The sequence below is a fragment of the Choristoneura fumiferana genome, chromosome 26 (genome assembly GCF_025370935.1).
Source record: "Choristoneura fumiferana chromosome 26, NRCan_CFum_1, whole genome shotgun sequence".
Classification (NCBI taxonomy): Eukaryota; Metazoa; Arthropoda; class Insecta; order Lepidoptera; family Tortricidae; genus Choristoneura; species Choristoneura fumiferana.
This window is the reverse complement of record NC_133497.1, coordinates 7620998-7641336: the sequence shown is the minus strand read 5'-3', so window position 1 is coordinate 7641336 and position 20339 is coordinate 7620998. Positions and strand designations below refer to the sequence as shown.

The 20339-nt window shown below is 40.3% G+C and overlaps 1 protein-coding gene across 2 annotated transcripts in view; it reads left to right on the top strand.

The window, feature by feature from the left end:
• The window catches only part of ATPCL (ATP-citrate synthase), a 64506-nt gene that overhangs the window by 23397 nt on the left and 20770 nt on the right, over window positions 1–20339 (top strand). For both annotated transcript variants that reach the window (XM_074107741.1, XM_074107740.1), the window contains exons 2-8: window positions 10178–10292; window positions 13377–13482; window positions 17622–17807; window positions 18015–18128; window positions 18474–18553; window positions 19229–19487; window positions 20240–20330. In XM_074107741.1, the coding sequence (XP_073963842.1) occupies window positions 10243–10292; window positions 13377–13482; window positions 17622–17807; window positions 18015–18128; window positions 18474–18553; window positions 19229–19487; window positions 20240–20330 (886 nt within the window). In that variant the 5' untranslated portion in view covers window positions 10178–10242. The remainder of the gene's footprint in view (window positions 1–10177; window positions 10293–13376; window positions 13483–17621; window positions 17808–18014; window positions 18129–18473; window positions 18554–19228; window positions 19488–20239; window positions 20331–20339) is intronic.

The window sequence follows — 20339 nt, the reverse complement described above, 5'->3', positions numbered from 1 at the left end:
TTGTTGCCCACTATGAAAAATCCTGGAAAACATGTCCAGAAATATTCATTCAGAATTTCAGATTAACCGAGCCATGTGCTGAAATATTCTGTAACAATTTAAAGAAAAAAAAAAGTTTTTTCATGTCACACAAATTATAATAGATAAATAGTAGATTGATAACCAAGGGTGGAAAGTGACCCAATTCACCCGAGATATTTCTGGCGCTCGAAAAACAAAACAAAACAGGAGGTTGAAAGCCGAACGAAGAAGTTTGACCTTTATATTAATGACTTCCATCTCTTTCTTAACCTAACTAAAGAAAGAGATGGAATATGTTCGTGACGTAATAAAGATCAAATTTCTTGTTTCAAACGGATGTTCGGCGTTCAACCTCCAGTGTTGTATATACCTATAAGCTCCTTGGTCACGACGTACATCTAAATGGCCATGCCGATACGTGAAAAAAAATGTGTCATTGACGTAACTCAATTATCTTCGACTCCGTGGCTAATCGAAAAATAAAAATAAAATACTTTCCACCCTAGAGATGAAAACGCAATTTTCCACCCGGCTATGTACCCATGAAAATTAAACTTTCCGAACAGGAGAGATGAAAAATATTATTACCATCAGCTTATTTTGTCTCACTGATGAGCAAAGGCCTCCCCCGATACTTCCAATGCTCTCTGTCCACTGCATAAAAGGGTCAGTCCTTCAAGAAGCAGTCCAGTTCATCCCCCCATTGCCGTCTAGGTAGGTAATAAAATAATAATTAATAGATAAAATACAAAATAATATAAAAAAACGGCCAAGTGCGAGTCGGACTCGCGCACCGAGGGTTCCGTACAAACCTGTCGGTAGTAACTTTAGAATTATTAAAAATATTTTTATCATATGATGTAACAAAAAATTTACGGTTTTCGCAATTTTTCCTTTATCTGTGCTATAAGACGTTGCTTCGTACCAAATTTCAAGATTCTGAGTTCACGGGAAGTACCCTGTAGGTTTTGATTCCCTTGCGAGTTTCGAAAATTTGCGGCATAAACGGCTGTATCTTTTGATTGCGTTGGCTTAGAAGTTTGATTTTTTCACAGCTCCAAGGGACAGGGGACAGTAGACCTGAGTATTTGCTATAAATTTCAGCTTGATACCTCCACGCGTTCCCGAGAAAAAGGCTCTAGACAGACGGACGGACAACAAAGTGATCCTATAAGGGTCCCGTTTTTTCCTATCGAGGTACGGAACCCTAAAAAAGGATAAAATACAAAACAGTGTGCATCCGAAATGAAGATCCCGCCTCAGCATAAATGCGAACTCCTCGGGGGGAGTCAGCGCTGACACCTTGTATATTTTTGACAGCTCGGACACCTAAAGACACCTTGTATATTTTTGACAGCTCTGACACCTAAAGACACCTTGTATATTTTTGACAGCTCTGACACCTAAAGACACCTTGTATATTTTTGACAGCTCTGACACCTAAAGACACCTTGTATATTTTTTATTTTTTCGCGTACGCTGAAACATCAGGTTTTCCTTTCAAATCACCCGTTTAAGATGTTTAGCTGCTGTAAGCACAATAATTGGTAACAAACGTACCTACAGATTCCACAGGTAGCCTCTGACCCTCGCTGACGTAGCATGCGGCATATATTAGCCACATAACACTGCCACGCTGCGTAGCCACAATGTGCTGAAAATCACGAAGCAAACGAGTGATTTTCAACTTTACCACTTGTTACTATCAGGAAATGATTGTATCGTATTTATTACTGAACGATAGACATTTTGTGTGTTGACTCTATCCCCTGTATTCCACTACCGTACCGGCATTTTTTCGGAATGCCGGCAGTTTTCGTACGCCAAACTTCGCTCAATGCTTCGATGAAACGCATTTAAGAGTTCGTACTGGTTATAGTAAAATAGCCGGAAAGCAAAATATGATAATTTGACTGTCGTCATTTTGCCCTTTGCACCTGTACCTTTGCTAAGGTGTTTGTTCTACTCATTTTCGATTGAATGGTACTTATAGGTACAAATGGTACAATTTATATAATTAACACTTCGCTTGTTATTAGAGATGTCATCTTTTTTTTTATTGTTATGACAATGGTTACTTTTTATCATCGTTCTTGCTGATAGTTTATAACCCTGATTATTTTAATTGCTTAGTTACATTTAAACAGAAGAGTTGCAACAATGTCATTCTCGCAAACTGATAATACACTGACTTGACGCTGGCAAAATTATCCCATTGGACAAAAGCTATTAAAAAAAAACTATACTGTGTTAGCCAACACCTTTTAGGCATACTTTTAGGTATATTTTTAGTACTATTATGTCAAAATGCCAAGTAACCTTTTAAGCTTCGTTCCCCTTAATGTCCACATATCAAAATATCCTTTTCAGTGTTCAGCTTAGTGAAAAAGTGTATCATGTCATGTTGTTAAATTATATGCGGTCCACTTGCCATCCGATGATTAACCTTTCACAGTTAATAGTTATTTAATTTAGTTATTTGTTAGTAAAAAATTACAGCATTACATTTAACTGTAAAACCGCTGCTTAAAATACGCAAACGGTGCGGAATCGCAGTGACGGGCCGTACGTAAACGACAAGACTTTTAAGACTTTTGTTCGGTAAAGTCCTGATGTTTACGGCTCGTCACTGTGATTCCTTATTTTAAGCAGCGGTGTGGAAAGCATGCGATAAAAACGGTGTGCATACGGTGCGTCACTGCGATTCCGTCCCGTCACCGTTTTTTAAGCAGCGGTTTGGTCGCACCTTTATGCCGTTTACAAAGCGTCACGTATTGTTACTGAGCAAGTGTCGTCATACACTTATGACCTCAATGGAGGATCAGATGTTTTTGCGCGGCGTTGACCATCATATATTTCTGCAAACTGTACCTACTACAATAAAGAGCAGGATTTTAAATTTCGTAAAAAATTGTTAACACGTCATTTGATCAGGTCGTTCCAACGGTTGTGGACATGCAACGGATGTCGATCAATGATGATTCCATGTAGTTTTTTTTATCAACATCTGTTTTGGATAATCTTGTGAAGGTTCTCTGCCGTTTCGCATAATTATTTTTTGCAAAATGTTTTATTTCTCAATTCATTTGTCGGAATTTTCATAAAACAAGCCTAACCTACCCTACTACTGTGCTCTATAAAACCATAAGAAAATATAGTGAGAATTTTTTTGGCTTTGGGGGCGTTCAAGTAATACGTAACGCAATTTTTGAAGATTTTTGATGTAACGCGCCGTAACATTTTTCTTTACCCCTCCCCCCTTCCTAAAAGTTACGTAACACCCAATTTTTTTTTTAATTTCCATTTTTTAGCTTTTCTTTAGCAATTTCCGAATTAAGCTGGCATTTCTTGACACAGTCACACTGGCAACTTAGCATGAGAGCATTTATAGGCGAAGAACAACAACTGATGATGCGAATTTCCCACTTTTGAGGACATTATAGTATGTACTTGTTAAAATAAAACTGTGACGTAACGCGTAGTTTGAAACAACCCCCTCCCGCCCCTGTAACACATCGTAAGTTTTTACAAGACCGCCCCCCCCCCCCAAGTTGCGTTACGTAATACTTGAACGCTCCCTTTCGGAGAATAATTATGCGAAAAGGCAGGATACCCTCGTGTGAAGTTCCCAGTCCTCTCTGGGCCTGCGCAGGAACAGGAAGTCAATACAACTGCAGCATAAAATTCTATAGTACCTACGGCTACCCGGTGGGAATCGTGTTACAGTGCATGCCACGGACATTTCCGAATGGGTCAGCGGCTCAGGATGACTTCGTCCACAGTCCCATTTCGTCACCTTAAATCGTCCACAGTTCCATTTCGTCACCTTAAATCGTCCACAGTCCCATTTCGTCACCTTAAATCGTCCACAGTGCCATGTCGTCAGCCTACAATTCCTAAATCATCACCTTCCTAACTCGTCCACTTTCTGATATCGTCCATATCCCATTTTGTCTACATTCCTATTTTGACCACAGTGTCAACTCGTCCACTTTCTTTTATAGACCACAGTACTACTTGGTCAGCAGTGCCAACTCGTCCACGTTTAGCAGACGTTGTCTCACAGATATGGTCAATTTAAGCGTTTAAATAGCAAAATATCCCGAGAGTAATTTGCAAAAAAAGCCCCTTTTCAATAATCATTTATAGAACATTTATATTAGTCTGGATAATGAACGATGCAATAATGTTGACGAGTTGGCACTGTGGTCTAAATTGGAATGTTGACGTGTTAGTACTGTAGTCGAAATAAGACTTGACGAGTTGGTACTATGGCCCACGTAAGAAAGCGGACAAGATAGGAAAGTGACGATGTGGGAATGTTGGCGAATCACAACAGTAGACTGTATGAGAATGAGGACGATTTAAGAAGCTGACATAATGAAACTGTGGACGAAGTCATCCTGAGCCGGGTCAGCTAACAGTGTTGGTGACAACTCATGCGTCGCCATCCACTCCTTCGGCCGGCCAGCCATAACAGTAATACAAGAAAGATAACCTCAAAACGCACGCGAGATGACGCCGCGCGTGACCTAGATTGCGCCCGCGCGGTGTCAAGATCACGGCCGCGGTCGCCGGTCGTTCATCCGACGTATTTTTTTACTGGAGCGGTCGCTAAGCGGTTCTTAAAAGCCTATAATAGGATCAATACAATAGGTACAATAACTCTTTATTGTAACCAACACATAGTAAGCAGTACAGAAAACATAGGTAAATATATATCGACTCAGCTGTTCATTTGAGATTAACTATGTTTTTTGTTATGTATTTTTTTTTACTTGTATATATGGCAACCATAGTTGTCAAAGGCACATCAGTCGCTATAGAGATTTTCCAAGGTAAGCAATAGGCGACCTTATCGCTTCAGAGCGATCTCTTCCAGGCAACCTCTACAATAGACAGAAGTAAAGATTAGACTGTGATCCTGGCTTGTCGCCGAAAATATTTTTCCCACATGATTTCATTTCCCAACTTGTTTCATATGGGCGTACCTACGATTTGTTATCTAAATCTTTTTTTTATTATGAGAGGGAGGTAAACGAGCATACGGGTCATCTGATGGGAAGTCACCACCGCCTATGAGTTACCAACAACTAAAGTAAACTAAAACTAATATACTTCAGCTCAGCTATTCCCTTGATGCCTTGTTGGCTTGTGAACCAATACGATTTGTCCCCGCCCAACCAACTACTCTCTACATAGAGAAACTAGTTACCACTGTCATTGTTTAAAGAAACAATATGTAGCAGGATGACAGCTGTCAAATTATCAGCTGTAAGTGCAAATGACAATAGTAATTTCACAGTCTATGTCGAATTCACAGCAATTTGGGTGGAGCCTGTCACTCTAGTGCGTATTATTAAATGTCTTTCATTCTTATAGCTGTTTCCACTAGAGATGTGCGAGTTATGTGTTTTTCATGAACCAATAGAAACGCTTCTTTACCTAGGTATATCGCACAGCTCAGCTCTACTGGAAACAGCTGTGCTGTGCGAGTATAGGCAAATGAAGCGTTGCCATTGACTCATTTCTATTTATCATGACGTGACAAACATATTCCTCGCATCGTATCCTCGCACATCTTATTTAAGTAAACCCCACACTTTTAATTGCAGTGACCATGCACTTAGTATGTAAATAAAGGTAAACCAAAAATATATGACTATTGTCAAGAGGGCGCTGTTGTTCTTATGTATATGGCAATAGTTCTGTATAGTCGGAACAATGACATCTTGACTTGTCTACAACGTTTACCTGTTAGCTCTGATGTTGATTTGGAAAGGTTTTGTAGTGGAATAGTTTCATTCCCCAAGCGTTTTTTTTTTTTCAGTAGTTTATTATAAACATTATTAATGATCCGTTGTTGACTACTAATCGTTTTTGGGCATTTTTTGTTATTGTTCAAAGAAACCGCCACAGTGACACTGACAATCATTAAAATTATTGCCAGTGTAAGAAATTAGTTCCAATGAAATTCCGCAACATGGCGATGGTCATATATTTGTGGTCAGGTTTTAATTTGATACTTTTATTACTTGAATTATATTACGTTAATATCAATAATACTGGTACGATATAAGAGTCTTCGATAACTAACGAATCCGTCCCATCAGACCTCAACCTGAATGAGTTTCTGGTCGTTTCTTCTCAGTCGAGACTAACGTAGTCCTTCCGAAACGACGTAGCATAAAAATCCGATTGCTTGCAAACTCTCCCTTAGCGTCCAAAGTCCGAGGTCGGCTCAATAGGAGCACCCTTTGGCACCTACTTGCTGAGCGGCCCATCTGGCAGCTCACCCTCTCTCCGGTAAGCTGTAAAAGCCGTCAGAGGCTAACAGCAGCAGTCCGTCCGAAAAAAAAATCTGAATCCGGTAGGGTTCGTCTTGGTCTTGCTCACGTCTTCCGAATCATTCTGTACTATATTCTTTTCATCACACTTAATCGTCAATGATGTTATTCCATGCCTGTATACTAAAGGACAATGGCCTAAATTATTCCCGGCGGGAGTTATGAATTTACGTACAGTTTTTCTTCTCCAGGGAGGATCGTTTAGTTTTAAAATTTGCAAACAAATTATTAGGTTAGGTACGTCATTTTAGACCAAAGAGGTTTCAATTCAGCCAACGTTATATTTAATTTATATCTTTAAAGCTTAATTATAGCTATGTGATGAAAATCATTGTGTGTATCACGGGCCGTAAGGAGATTACAAACTCGAGTCATAAAAAGCCTAATAGACTCTCGTTAATAATTCCCTTCTTACGCCCCTTAATGTACAATGGACTATTCCTAACTGGGTTCAGCATGTGCGTGTGACGGATGCCTTACGTTGTTAGGGCCTCAGATGCTATTAGTTTAGCTGTCGTAAACTGCGGCTCCAAAGTCCGAGCAATATTTGCGGCCGCACCTCGCGAAAGTTGTGATTACGCTCATGGGAGTTAGGCCGCGTGTACACCAACTCATGGCTAACTGTGTCTCAGGATGTATAGTAGAAGACCAGTCTTTAGCGTCTTTTAAATACATGATGTTCATGAAGGATCGACAAATCATGATCGTTTTTGAAAATAGAATCCATACCTTAATTTGGCAGTGTACAGTATATTTGACAAAATGTAAGGCTTGCTTTTTGTTTTTTTTTTTTATATACATAGAATTTTTAGGACTCCAAAAATTACGACGAGGCTTGAATCACGAGCTGAATATTATAAATGCGAAAGTGTGTGTATATATGTTTGTCCGTCTTTCACGTCGCAACGGACGGATCGACGTGATTTTTGGCATAGAGATAGTTTATGGGCTCGAGAGTGACTTATGCTACTTTTTATCCCGGAAAAATGCACAGTTCCCGAGGGAACATAGGGCGCGATAACCCAAAAGCTAGTGTGTTTATATTATAAACTTCTATTTATCTTGCCCCGTTTGTTGTTGTTGTTGAATTTACTTGAAATTTGGTATACGTACCCAATTAGGTATGTGAGTTGGATGACATTGACAATGCAAGTACAGTGAGCAAAAAAGCTTGTAAGTATTAAAAATGTAATTTTAATCAGAAACTTATTAAAAGAATAAAAGCTTATAAGTAATTTTTCACGCGATTCAGTATTTTCGTTACTCATAGGATAAGTAAGTATCGCTCCGAAGCGATGGCTGCATATAGCTTCCCTTGTAACTGTCATCAGATAAAATAGAAATCAATGAATTGAATGGTCAGTTTTAAAAGCGTACGAAGAGAAATGTTTAGCGAATCTTACATGGCCATACTAAGAGTTAAGTTTACGACAACATAGAATTATACGATGCCAATAATCATCATGATTATCTTCAACTTATGTTCGTCCCACTGCTGGGACCAGGCCTTCTCTCAGAATAAGAGGGCTTGGGCTGAACTGTACCTGCTACGCAAACCAAATGGGCATTGGAAATTTCGCACAAACCAGTAACTTGTTCGCAGATTTATGCAACAACTAGCTTTTTCCCACGCGTGGAATTCGGTTATCGCGCGCAGTTCCCTCGGGAAAAATCACGTCGATCCGTCGCTCCGTTTCGACGTGAAAGACGGACAAACATACAAACACTCTTTCGCATTTATAATATTGGTATGAATTTGTGTTTTTTTTGTTACTATACCGATAACTTGTCCGATAAACCGCTCTACCATTCCTCCCAAGCTTGTGTACGACGGCATGAAAAGCATAAACGGTTCATTGACCTACTAAGCATGATATAAATGTCTGTCCAGTTTAGTATTCAACTAATCCACCATACAGTTTCATATTTCGTATTTGTATTACATTGACACGGATACGAAATCGGCTTTAGTTTGCGTTTGTGACGTCATTTTACTATACTTTTAATAAGTACTTAGTTTACATTTTTTTATTTCTAGAATCGAGATTAAATAAGGAAAAAAAGGTTTTAGGTTCAGGATACACTAGAACGTGGTGTAATCCGCGACTCGCGAGCAATACTTATAATAATACAGTTTTTTTTAAATAATAAGTTTGTGTTTAATACAAGCATTCTGCTGACTCTACTTTTTGTTGACTGTTCTTGTATTGTCATCACTGACGTCTCCTGGTTACGGGTCTGAATAACAACACTAAAAAGTTGATTGACCCGTCTCGCGTACGAGTCTCAAATCGCGGCTCAGTGTGGCCTGAGCCTTACCTGCGCGAGCGCGGATCATGCGATGCCGCACCACCGCGCGCAGCCAATCGCAGCGCCGCTCGCCGCCAATTACGGCCGCGAAGCCCGGACACCGAAATTCAGACGTGGCATTCGAAAGTAGCGTCCGAAAAACGCCGTACAAGTCAAAAACAAAATCAAAACGTTAATTCTGCAAGCAGGCCGTGTAATAAAAGAAGAAAGAAAACTTTTACAAGGCGTAACATGAAAAAAATATTAAAATAATTGCATGGCACGACATAGTCATCATCATCATCATCCCAGCCTATGCGAACGGCGCTGTCCCCTTTCTGGGATCAAGCCTCTTCTATCACTTTTAACAAGAGGGCTTGGGCCATAGTTCCCACGCGGGCCCAGTGCGGATTGGGAACTTCACACGCACCATTGAATTGCTTCGCAGGTTTGTGCAGGTTTCCTCACGATGTTTTCCTTCACCGCAAAGCTCGTGGTAAATTTCAAATGTAATTCCGCACATGAATTTCGAAAAACTTCCGACACGACACCGTGGGTTTTGACGTTTGGCACGACATAGTAAACACTAAAAACTCTGCCGGTCTTGCGAACGGCGCTGATCTTCCTTTCTTTGGGATCAAGTGCTCTTCTACTATCACTTTTAATAATACCAGCGGTTTCGGAAAGACCATCATTGCCAAGAAGAATGCGCCCCAAGAAACTTGGCAGGAAGTAATTTTTTCTAAACAAAAAGTCGATATACAATTATTTGTCCTTGTTTTTACTTATATGTTTATTGTAGTTTTTTTTATTTCTTGTTTACTTACAATAAAATATATTTATATGTCTTAATTTTATTTATGTTAGTATATTTGTATCATTCCGCGAGTCACAGACGGTTCTGACAGATATCAGCGCTGCAGGCGTTTAACGCCTCAGCATAATGCTGAGTCAGCGGCCGTTTCACTTTTGCAGGACATCACAAAATCATATATTTTAATTTTTGTATTTCTTTTTTTTTTGTTTTTTTGTTTTGCTGTTGTTGTTTTTTAGTTTGGTTGTATTTGTGTGTCTTTGTGAATGTGAAATAATGTCTTCTATTCTATTCTATTCTATTCTATATATTTTTTTTATATAAAACGAGGGTGAAAACGAGCAGACGGGTCACCTGATGGAGAGCTAATGGAGTGGATATATTGTTCACTTTTTCCTATTTTAATCCGACAAAAAGTTACAACAGAAGATTTAACTCAAAATAAATCCCGTAAGCTGGTATTTCAATCATAATTATTATATGTAGTAAATAAAATATCGCATTCACAGCAAAAAAAATATTGTATCATTCACTTTTCCAAAATGCCCAAAATGTTCTTGTGTCTTGTGCCCCAAGGCCTCCGTATAGCCTAAGACGGCACTGACTTTGGCCTACCTACTTCCATGTAGGCAATTTGTATAACCAACTTCCATTATCATGAGGAAAAGTAGGTAACGTTATTTTTGACAGCTTTTTTTATTTACAGAAAACCGAACAGCCCTATGACGGACACCAGAGCGCAGTAAACTAGAAACACACACACACACAAACATGTCGTCGAAAGCCATATACGAGGCTACCGGGAAGGACCTCATTACCAGGTGAAAAATAAAAAAAATAGTTTTGTTTTGGCTAGACGTGCTTTTTACAAGCATTTATTTAACTTACAATGTATGGTTGTATGTATATATACTTCCGGTGTTCAAATTGACTTGAGATTTGGCATACTTAAATCTGATGAAAATATAATAATCTGGCAGTGGCATCCTGGTAGTCTGGTCAGGATCGTCTCCGCGGGACAGAAGTCCGCAATAGTTAATGACAGCGACTTGAAATTAGGTATCCGAATTTGAAGTAAAGCTGACCACTACATATATAGAGGTACCAGCGCCGACGCTAGGGTGGTGCAAGAAGAACCGTCGCTCTATGCGGCAGCAGGACTACTACGAAACTCGAAACTCGAAGTTTGTATCGTACCGTCCCTCTCGCTCTCATATTAAATAGTATAAGTGTCAGAGGGACTGCAAGACACGAACTTCAAGTTTCGAGTTTCGTAGTAGCCCTGCAGATTGCAAGAAGCGGTTTTTCTAATTTCCAGTGCATGATAAAATAAAGCTTAGATGGCGCCCTTTGAGAGACGCGGAAGCGGTGTAGATCTATCTCACTCTATCTTGATCAAGGGCTAGAGCCGGCGCTTAGAGGTACAGTCGAACAAACCGATTCATGCGCCAGGGTGAAAACTAAATGAGGGCTATCGTTTTTTGTCTCACAAGATGGCGCACTGTTGTGTGAGGTTTTTAAGTATGTCTTTCAAAGTCTATTTTTACGGGTGTGAAGACAAAGTTTAGATTAAAATACGCCTTAATATTTAATACACCTTAAAACCGTACCATAAAAATATCGAGCATGCCACAGTGTTGCATAGTCCCCGTTTTGTTCGGGAAAAAGGGAGGACAAAGGTTTCCGAAAGACAAAACTGTCTCAAAACACAGACATTCATTGGCCCGGAACGCATATTTGCCATAATTAATTTCAGACATTGCAAAATATTCACAAAATTATTCTAATTATAAATAAACCCGCGTACCTCACCCAAAAAATATGAGATTTGACATTTCGGAGACCTCACGCTACACTAGCGCCTCTAATGGCGAATTCATACGCGATAGCCCTCATTACTTTCACTTTCATTTCCTTTACAAAAATAGTAGATGTTAACATGACATTAGTAGAACAAAGGTTCCACCCTGCCTACATGAATCGGATCAAAATATTGTAATGTAAGATTTGCAAGTAAAAGCTTGTAAAAATAAAACATTCAGTTCAAATCAGTCTCCACCAGCATGTTCTAAGTACTTCTAACACAAATCTATATTTTTTTGTGAATAACATAATTTGGTTAATTTATTCTAAACACAAGTATTTAGTTTTGAGCTTGTTTTGCATAAATAGTTTTTTGACTGCATTTAAACACACATTGTGTTGAGCGATCACGAAATACTTGCGTCAGTATTTTTTGTGACAATGACGGATACTATATTCAAGTGTCAAGTCAAATTGACGCGTATTCGAGTATTGTTTTATTTGCGTAGTGTACTGTGGGGACTGTAACTAGGTGAGAGCTTAGGTACTGGGGATCAACGCGCGTGACTTTAAACTTAGTTCAAAATAAACAACTTCTTCAATCATTTGGATTTATTTCAGAACTTAAAAATACATTTACATAGCATAGCACCAGCCGCTTAGGCTATTGGGAGCAATCTGCGCTCCGGCATGTATACCGCTGTCAATCTGTTTTTAAAGTTATATTCTAGAAACACAATATACACAACTACTCACAACTAGGTTAGTCTAACCTGCCAGGTGGTCAGTTTTACCACCTGCCAGCGGTATACAGCCTAGTTCCTACAGTACCTTAAGGTGGGTTTACATATACATTACTATCATTTTTACGTAATGGGATCAGGCGAATAGTATCGAGCTCGGCACGGGCATCTAAAGTACCTACAGACGCTTAATTGTGCTTTAAAGTATCACTAACCTTGTTATGTTAAAATACGTGAATATTTATCCGCATCCTGAACACGTATTTGTTATTAGCTTTTATTAAATTTCAAGTAAAAATACGCATGTTTATTCTCGTATGTTTATTTAATATGTATTGAGTATGTATTTGCCTAAATTAAAGCCACTAAAAAAAAACATCACTACTTTGAAAAAATCTCGTGTCCCAAATCAATACATCAACAAAATTGAACCTTGAAATAATTTTCATAAAGTTAATTTTTTTTATTCGACCTTGATTGGCGAACGAGCAAGTGGGTCTCCTGATGGTAAGAGATCACCACCGCCCATAAGCATCTGCAACACCAGGGGTATTGCAGATGCGTTGCCAACCTAGAGGCCTAAGAAAAGTTCATTCAGAAAATTTACCGCTTTTAGGATACGAGCTTTATTATAAGTTGTGACCGTGATTGTATCACTTCATCTCGCTTACTAACTGTAATACATAACTGAGCATTTCTAAAAAAGTTTGTACATTTGATTTGCGACTCCGATTTGGGTAAAAAATTGCAGGTAGATAGAGTGAACGATACTAAGTTTAAATAACATAGTCTCCCGAAATGTCCCAATGAATTTGTATGGAAAGTTCCTTTTTTGTTACCGCAAATCCATCGAGTTTTGGTAACAAAAAAGGAAATTTCCATACAAACCAATTGGGACATTTTGAGAGACTATGTTATTACGACTCAGTATCGTTCACTCTACATACCTACCTGCAAATTTTTATCCAAATCGGAGTCGCAAATCAAATGTACAAACTTTTTTAGAAATGCTCAACTAAAGGTGATTCTCTTTTTAAAACGCTATCTCGCTCGTGGGGTAGGGCTTATGTCCGACAATGGACGTCCTATGGCTGATATGATAATGATGACATCTCGCTTAATATCGCGATTTGTGAATCGCGTGACGCCGCACTATCGTCTTGTACTTAGCCTAATGCTGCTATTAACTGTCTATCTATATTTTAGCCTTGACATATGAAAATTTGTTTTAAAACAAAGATTATGTGACTATTTTCAAGAATATAACACGCTTTAAAATACTTGTACAAAGGCGGACTTATCCCTTCAAGGGACCTGTTCCAGTTGACCTTTTATAAATGTACCCTGTTGTCGTTCCAGGCACATAGCACCGGGAACTGCCCTGGTGCCGTGCCGCTTCGCCACCTTCGAGCAGGGAACCATCTGGGAGGACGAGCTCGGCAAGAACCCATGGCTGTCCAAGGAGGTAACGTCGCTACATTTAATGTCCGAGTACAGTCAAGGGCATAAATGTATGTAAAGTCGAATCATTTGATTCCTGACCCAACGTAGAACGTTCTCACAGTAGGTGTCATAATAAATTCCCTTGACAAGCAATGCGATTTCACTATGTTTTTTTATACGAAAAGGTTCGCAGTGGGTCATGATTCAGTTGGTTCGAGTGTACGTAACGTAACCAAGACGTCAAAAACATCTATACAACTTTATGCCACATACAATAAGGTTGATGTACACATATATTTGACGCTATCGTTGTATAGATATTTATGCCCTTGACTGTACGAGCAGCAGAATACGGTATTTGACAACTCCTGATTTTGCCATATCTTAATATTATTATGAAACTATAGATATACAGATAGTGTTTAGCGAAGAGAAAATTTAAATCGGTTGAAAATTTGATTTATAGTGTTTTTTTGAAAAATCTATGTACTTACCTGTCTCTTTCTCAAACTCTTTTCTCTATGCAGCAAGTATGGCGGTACTGGCGTGTGACGTCACATGCCAGTATGTCTTTCTCTAATCTTGAATTTCAAACCTGTATAACTTTGTTATTTGTAAAGGTAGCTTAATTTTTTTTTTCTATTCGATAACAGGCATTGTGTAGTTTTAATTTATAAAACATATACAAAATAGTCAAATACCGTATTGTATGAGCGGTTACGGTGCTCAAAATAATCTACACGCGATCTAGGTAATAAACGAGTGTTTAGATCATTTTGCGCGCCTCAGCTGCTCATCTACTTCTGCTGCTGACTGTACGTAGGGTATATAATATTTCAAAAAGGCGACCAATTTAAATTAATGTGATTACCGGGCAGTACATAGATAAATATACGAATGTTTGTGCTCGAGTCTTGTATGTTTAATGTGTATTTATCTATATACGTATGTATTTTTTACTACTTACATATGTATTACTAACTTTTGCCCGCGGCTTCGCCCGCGTGGAATTCGGTTATCGTGAGCTGTTCCCTCGGGAACTGTGCGTTTTACCGGGATAAAAAGTAGCTTATGTCACTCTCTGGCCCATAAGGGGTCATCTATAAAGTACGTCACACATTAAGGGGGGGGGGGTCAAGCGGTTTGTGACACAGGAACAAAATAATTGCAAATTTCATAGGAATAGGTGTGACAAGGGGGGGGGGGGCTCTAAAAGGGTCAAAACTAGTGTGACGTACTTTATGGATGGCCCCTTAACTACATATCTCTATGCCAAAAATCACGTCGATCCGTCGCTCCGTTTTGACGTGAAAGACGGACAAACATACAAACACACACACTTCGCACTTATAATAACAGTATGGATTTCAAAATGGCGTCCGCGAAAAAGAACGGAAAAAGACGGCATTCCGGTTGGACTGTTTTCCTTGTTGAGGTATTTCAAATTGTCATTTTTCTAATTAGAAGTATAATATTTTCCAAGTTGTCGATTAACCATTTTGTATTCAATGACAGTAAATCAAATACTATTCAATTAATACTATTTTCTCAAACATGCTCGGAAATGTATGCGTTAATGTCACGAAAATGGAGACATGAAGTTTCTCATTTATGGCTCCCGACCACCTCCCTACATAACTTCTTGGCCTAGGCCATGAAGTATGTATGAAAATCCATTATTGTCCGCTGCTCTAACTTTTTAATTTTGCTTATTAACATTAAACTGATAAAGGAAAAATTACGAACAGCCAACCACCACTACTCTGTAAGCATTTGCGATACTGCGATGCGATGCGATGTGATATAATAATATGGATGGATGGATGGATGGATGGATGGATGGATGGATGGATGGATGGATGGATGGATGGATGGATGGATGGATGGATGGATGGACGGACGGACGGATGGATGGACGGACGGATGGATGACGGACGGATGGATGGACGGACGGATGGATGGACGGACGGATGGATGGACGGACGGATGGATGGATGGACGGACTGATGGATGGATGGATGGATGGACGGACGGACGGACGGACGGATGGATGGATGGACGGACGGACGGACGGACGGACGGACGGACGGATGGATGGATGGATGGATGGATGGATGGATGGACGGATGGATGGATGGATGGATGGACGGATGGATGGACGGACGGATGGACGGACGGACGGATGGATGGACGACGGACGGATGGATGGACGGACGGATGGATGGACGGACGGATGGATGGACGGACGGATGGACGGACGGATGGATGGACGGACGGATGGGCGGACGGACGAATGGATGGACGGACGGATGGATGGACGGACGGACGGATGGATGGATGGATGGACGGATGGATGGATGGATGGATGGACGGATGGATGGACGGACGGATGGACGGACGGATGGACGGACGGATGGACGGACGGATGGATGGACGGACGGATGATGGACGGACGGACGGATGGATGGACGGACGGACGGATGGACGGACGGATGGACGGACGGATGGATGGACGGACGGATGGATGGACGGACGGACGGATGGATGGACGGACGGATGGATGGACGGACGGATGGATGGACGGACGGACGGATGGATGGACGGACGGATGGATGGACGGACGGATGGACGGATGAATGGACGGATGGATGGGACGGACGGACGGACGGATGGATGGATGGATGAAATATTTCCTCACATTGTTTGAGAAAAGCACTATACAAGCCTCGGCCAGAACAGGGATTGCTGGACTCGTTTTATCCGGCCTCGTCTACGACTCGGCCGTCTACCCCGAACTCGTCCATCAATCCCTTACTTCATGGCCTCTACAGTAATGTACTATTTTTTAAACCGTTACTTTTTTATGTAGCAAAGAATTGGTTGGAAGGACAATAATAATATAATTATTTTTCGAACATTGAATCATATCTGGTACTATCATATCAATTATCATATTATCTTTTCAAGGTAGCTCGCTTTGATTTCAATATTACAATAACAACATAATAATTAGTTGCATTACTGATATTTCGATAAATATCGACGGAAGAGTACTCGATAGTACTCTTCCGTTTACGAACTTCCGGTATTAAACAATTAAATAAAATCAATTAAAAAAAAAACTTCGACTGCCTTAAAAAAACTTTGTATAATAAAAACTAGAAAGGAAAAAAAAAGTTTGTCAATTATAGAACTTCCACATAAGCGTCTTTCAAGGATTGTCGTAATGCCAGGCCAGCTGCCGAACTGCTGCTGGCTTACGCAGCAGAAGGCCTACTCCGAAACTCGAAGTTCGTATCGTACCGTCCCTTTCGCTCTCGTATTAAATAGTATAAGTGTCAGAGGGACCGCACGACACGAACTTCGAGTTTCGGGTTTCGTAGTAGCCCTGCGGCGCCGACGCTGGCACGACGACTACGCTCGAAAGACGCTAGGGGGGTCTCTCTAAAGTAATTTTAAGCAGTCCGGTCGGGATGCATTCAAAATAGTGACCCCTTCAAAAATTCCCAATAGTCCCGACTGCTGAAGATCAAGACCGATACAACTTGGGAATGTTCAAAAAACCGGCCAAGAGCGTGTCGGACATGCCCAAAATAGGGCGCTCGATTTTAATTAAAATTTGCACTTTAAAGTTGAATATTTCGCAAAAAATCAATGATTCGAAAAATCGTCTGGCAAACCCCTAATAATTTTAAAAGACTTATCCAACGATACCCTACACATAGGGTTGGATGAGAAAAAAAAAAACACCCACACTACGTCTATGGGAGGTACCATAAAAAATATTTTTTTTTTAAGTTTCAATTGTACCATTTTGTCGGCATAGCTTAGATATATATCCTTTTTAGATATTACAGTTTTCTAGCATTGATAGTCCCTGAGCAAAGCTGCGGACGGACGGACAGACAGACAGACAGACAGACATGGCGAAACTAATAAGTGTTCCGTTTTTGCCATTTTGGCTCCGGAACCCTAAAAACGAGCCTTTTTTTCTCAAGCGCATCCGTAACTTAACTTATGCTATGGGTGTCCATGGGCGGGGTGATTGCTTTCCATCAGTTGAACCGCCTACTCGTTAGCCCACTATCATTGGAAAAAAAAGGCACAACTTACTTTTTTGATACACCTACAAACATAACAGTACGTTAATTCTGTTCACAGCAACTAGTAGTAAAGCCAGACCAGCTGATAAAGCGGCGCGGCAAGCTCGGGCTGGTCGGCGTGAACAAGTCGGCGGTGGACGTCCGCCGCTGGCTCGCCGAGCACATGGGCAAGGAGCAGGCCGTCGGCGCGGCCGTCGGCAAGCTGCGACACTTCATCGTCGAGCCGTTCGTCCGGCACGACGCGGTGAGTGCGCACCATAAGGGGCCATCCATAAACTAAAATCGAATAAAAATCTTAACTTATGTGTTAACCACTCTTTATCGATTAGTATAATCTCTCAATACGACCTCCCCCTTCGCTGTCTTGATGACTAATGAGGCTGACTGAACACTCCATCTCATAGAGTCATCCGCATAGAGTAGAACTAATAAAATGTATCACCTGTCACAGAATGAGGAGATGTACATCTGTATCCAGTCCGGCCGTCGTTCGGACACCATACTGTTCCATCATCAAGGAGGCGTGGACGTCGGCGACGTGGACGCGCTGGCTCTAAGGCTCGAGGTAACATGTCAAATACAGTCTAACAAATATTATATTTATATAAAGCAGAACGTTGCTCAAAGAAATCAAAGTGCCGTTAGGAAATAAAATAATATAAATTTCCTTTGTGTACATCAGCCAAATAAGTGGTCTATCAAGTTTAAAAACAAGTTCCTATCAAATGAATATAATTATCACTAAAGTCGAACTTTGAAATTGATAGACACGTATATTGGCATTATTACAGGGAGAGATTATTTAATCTTTTTTACAGTAATACTTGTCTACTCATATGATCGCTTAGTAACTAAAAGAATCTTATGTTTGCACAAAAAGTCAATTAATTGGTTTTAATTCAACTTTCAGATCGCGGTCGACACATTCCCCACCGGAGAAGACATTGACAGCACCCTCCTCAAAAACGTTAAGGCGGCCTCCACAAGAAGGTTCGTATTTTTTGCCCGAAACCGATTTTCGGCGTGTCGGTCGTGTACTTTTGCCAAAATATATTAATCCATTCCGTCCATTAATAATCCATAGGGGGTTATATACAAAAGAAAGAACTGAATACATAGTGTTAGTGCTTATTCTAATACATTTAATCTAATATTGCGATGCTGTTTCAATTACTGGCATACACATTCGATGAAATCACATCACATTTTAGCGTTCAACCGAATTTAATTCGGGCATCAACCGAAGATTCGCAACTGATGACGTCAAAACGTGACGTAATTTTAGCAAATGTGGTAATTGAAACAGCATTGTAAAAGATTCAAACCACAAAGAAGATCTCCAAATACGTTTAGTCTTATTATTTCACGCTAGATTTCTGTTGTTGTATACTGTTCAGCGCGCCAAAACCAGTCTACTGTCAAACGACTTTTTTTAACTCCTGACCTTTGTGACATATATCACACGTTCAGAAGTAAATTTCCCATTTTTCAACCGAAAACATACTTTTTAAATAATATTTTAGCAACAAGAATCGAACCGAAATTAGGTCGCATAATTTAGGATCATTTCACACCGGCACGTCTAAAATGAGTTTTCATTGGAAAAAATTACAGCTTCGCGTCCCTGTGGAAAATGCTTCTAACGTTATGTTTATAATTTTCCAGAATACTAACGACATTCATTCTCTCCCTCTACCGGGTATACGTCGACTTATACTTCACGTACATGGAGATAAACCCAATCGTCGTCACCAACGAGCGGATCTACCTCCTGGACTTGGCAGCCAAGCTGGATCAGACGGCGGACTTCATCTGCGCCAAGAATTGGGGGACGGTCACGTTCCCGCCCCCCTTCGGGAGGGACGCGTACCCTGAGGAGGCCCATATCGCGGACTTGGACGCGAAGAGTGGCGCCAGTTTGAAGGTATAAAGTTATACAATGAACTATGAATAATTCTTTGCCCACCCGAGACCTTATGATAGCTACCTCTTTGCAACAAATTATTTTTTGATGACCGGATAGCCAAGTGGTCAGAGAACCTGACTATAAAACTAAAGGTCATGGGTTCGTCCCGCCCGCTCGGGGCAGATATTATGAATAATACGAATGTTTGCTCTCGGGTCTTGGACGTTTAACATGTATTTAAGCATGTATTTATCTATAGAAGTAGGTTTATTCGTTGCATAGTACCCATAGTACAAGCTTTGCTTAGTTTGGGACTACGTCAATGAGGGCTATCGCGTATGAATTCGCCGCTAGAGGCGCTAGTGTAGCGTGAGGTCTCCGAAATGTCAAATCTCATAATTTTTGGATGAGCTACGCGGGTTTATTTAGAATTAGAATAATTTTGTGAATATATTGCATTACCTGAAATTAATTATGGCAATTATGCGTTACGGGGCAATTAATGTCTGTGTTTGGAGACAGTCTTGTCTTTCGGAAACTTTTGTCCCTCCTTTTTTTCCGAACAAAACGAGACTACACTGTGGTTGCTCAATATTTTTATGGTACGGTTAAGGTGTATTAAATATGATTTTAATCTAAACTTTGTTTTCACGCCCGTAATAACAGACTTTGAAAGCCATCTAGAAAGACAAAAAAAGATAGCCCTCATTGGTGTCAATTGTCTCATGAAATGTATTATTAATGAATGTAGTGATCGTTGTTTGTTGTAGCTGACGATCCTCAACAAGTCCGGCCGCATCTGGACGATGGTGGCGGGCGGTGGCGCCTCCGTCGTCTACACCGACACCATCTGCGAACTAGGTTACTATA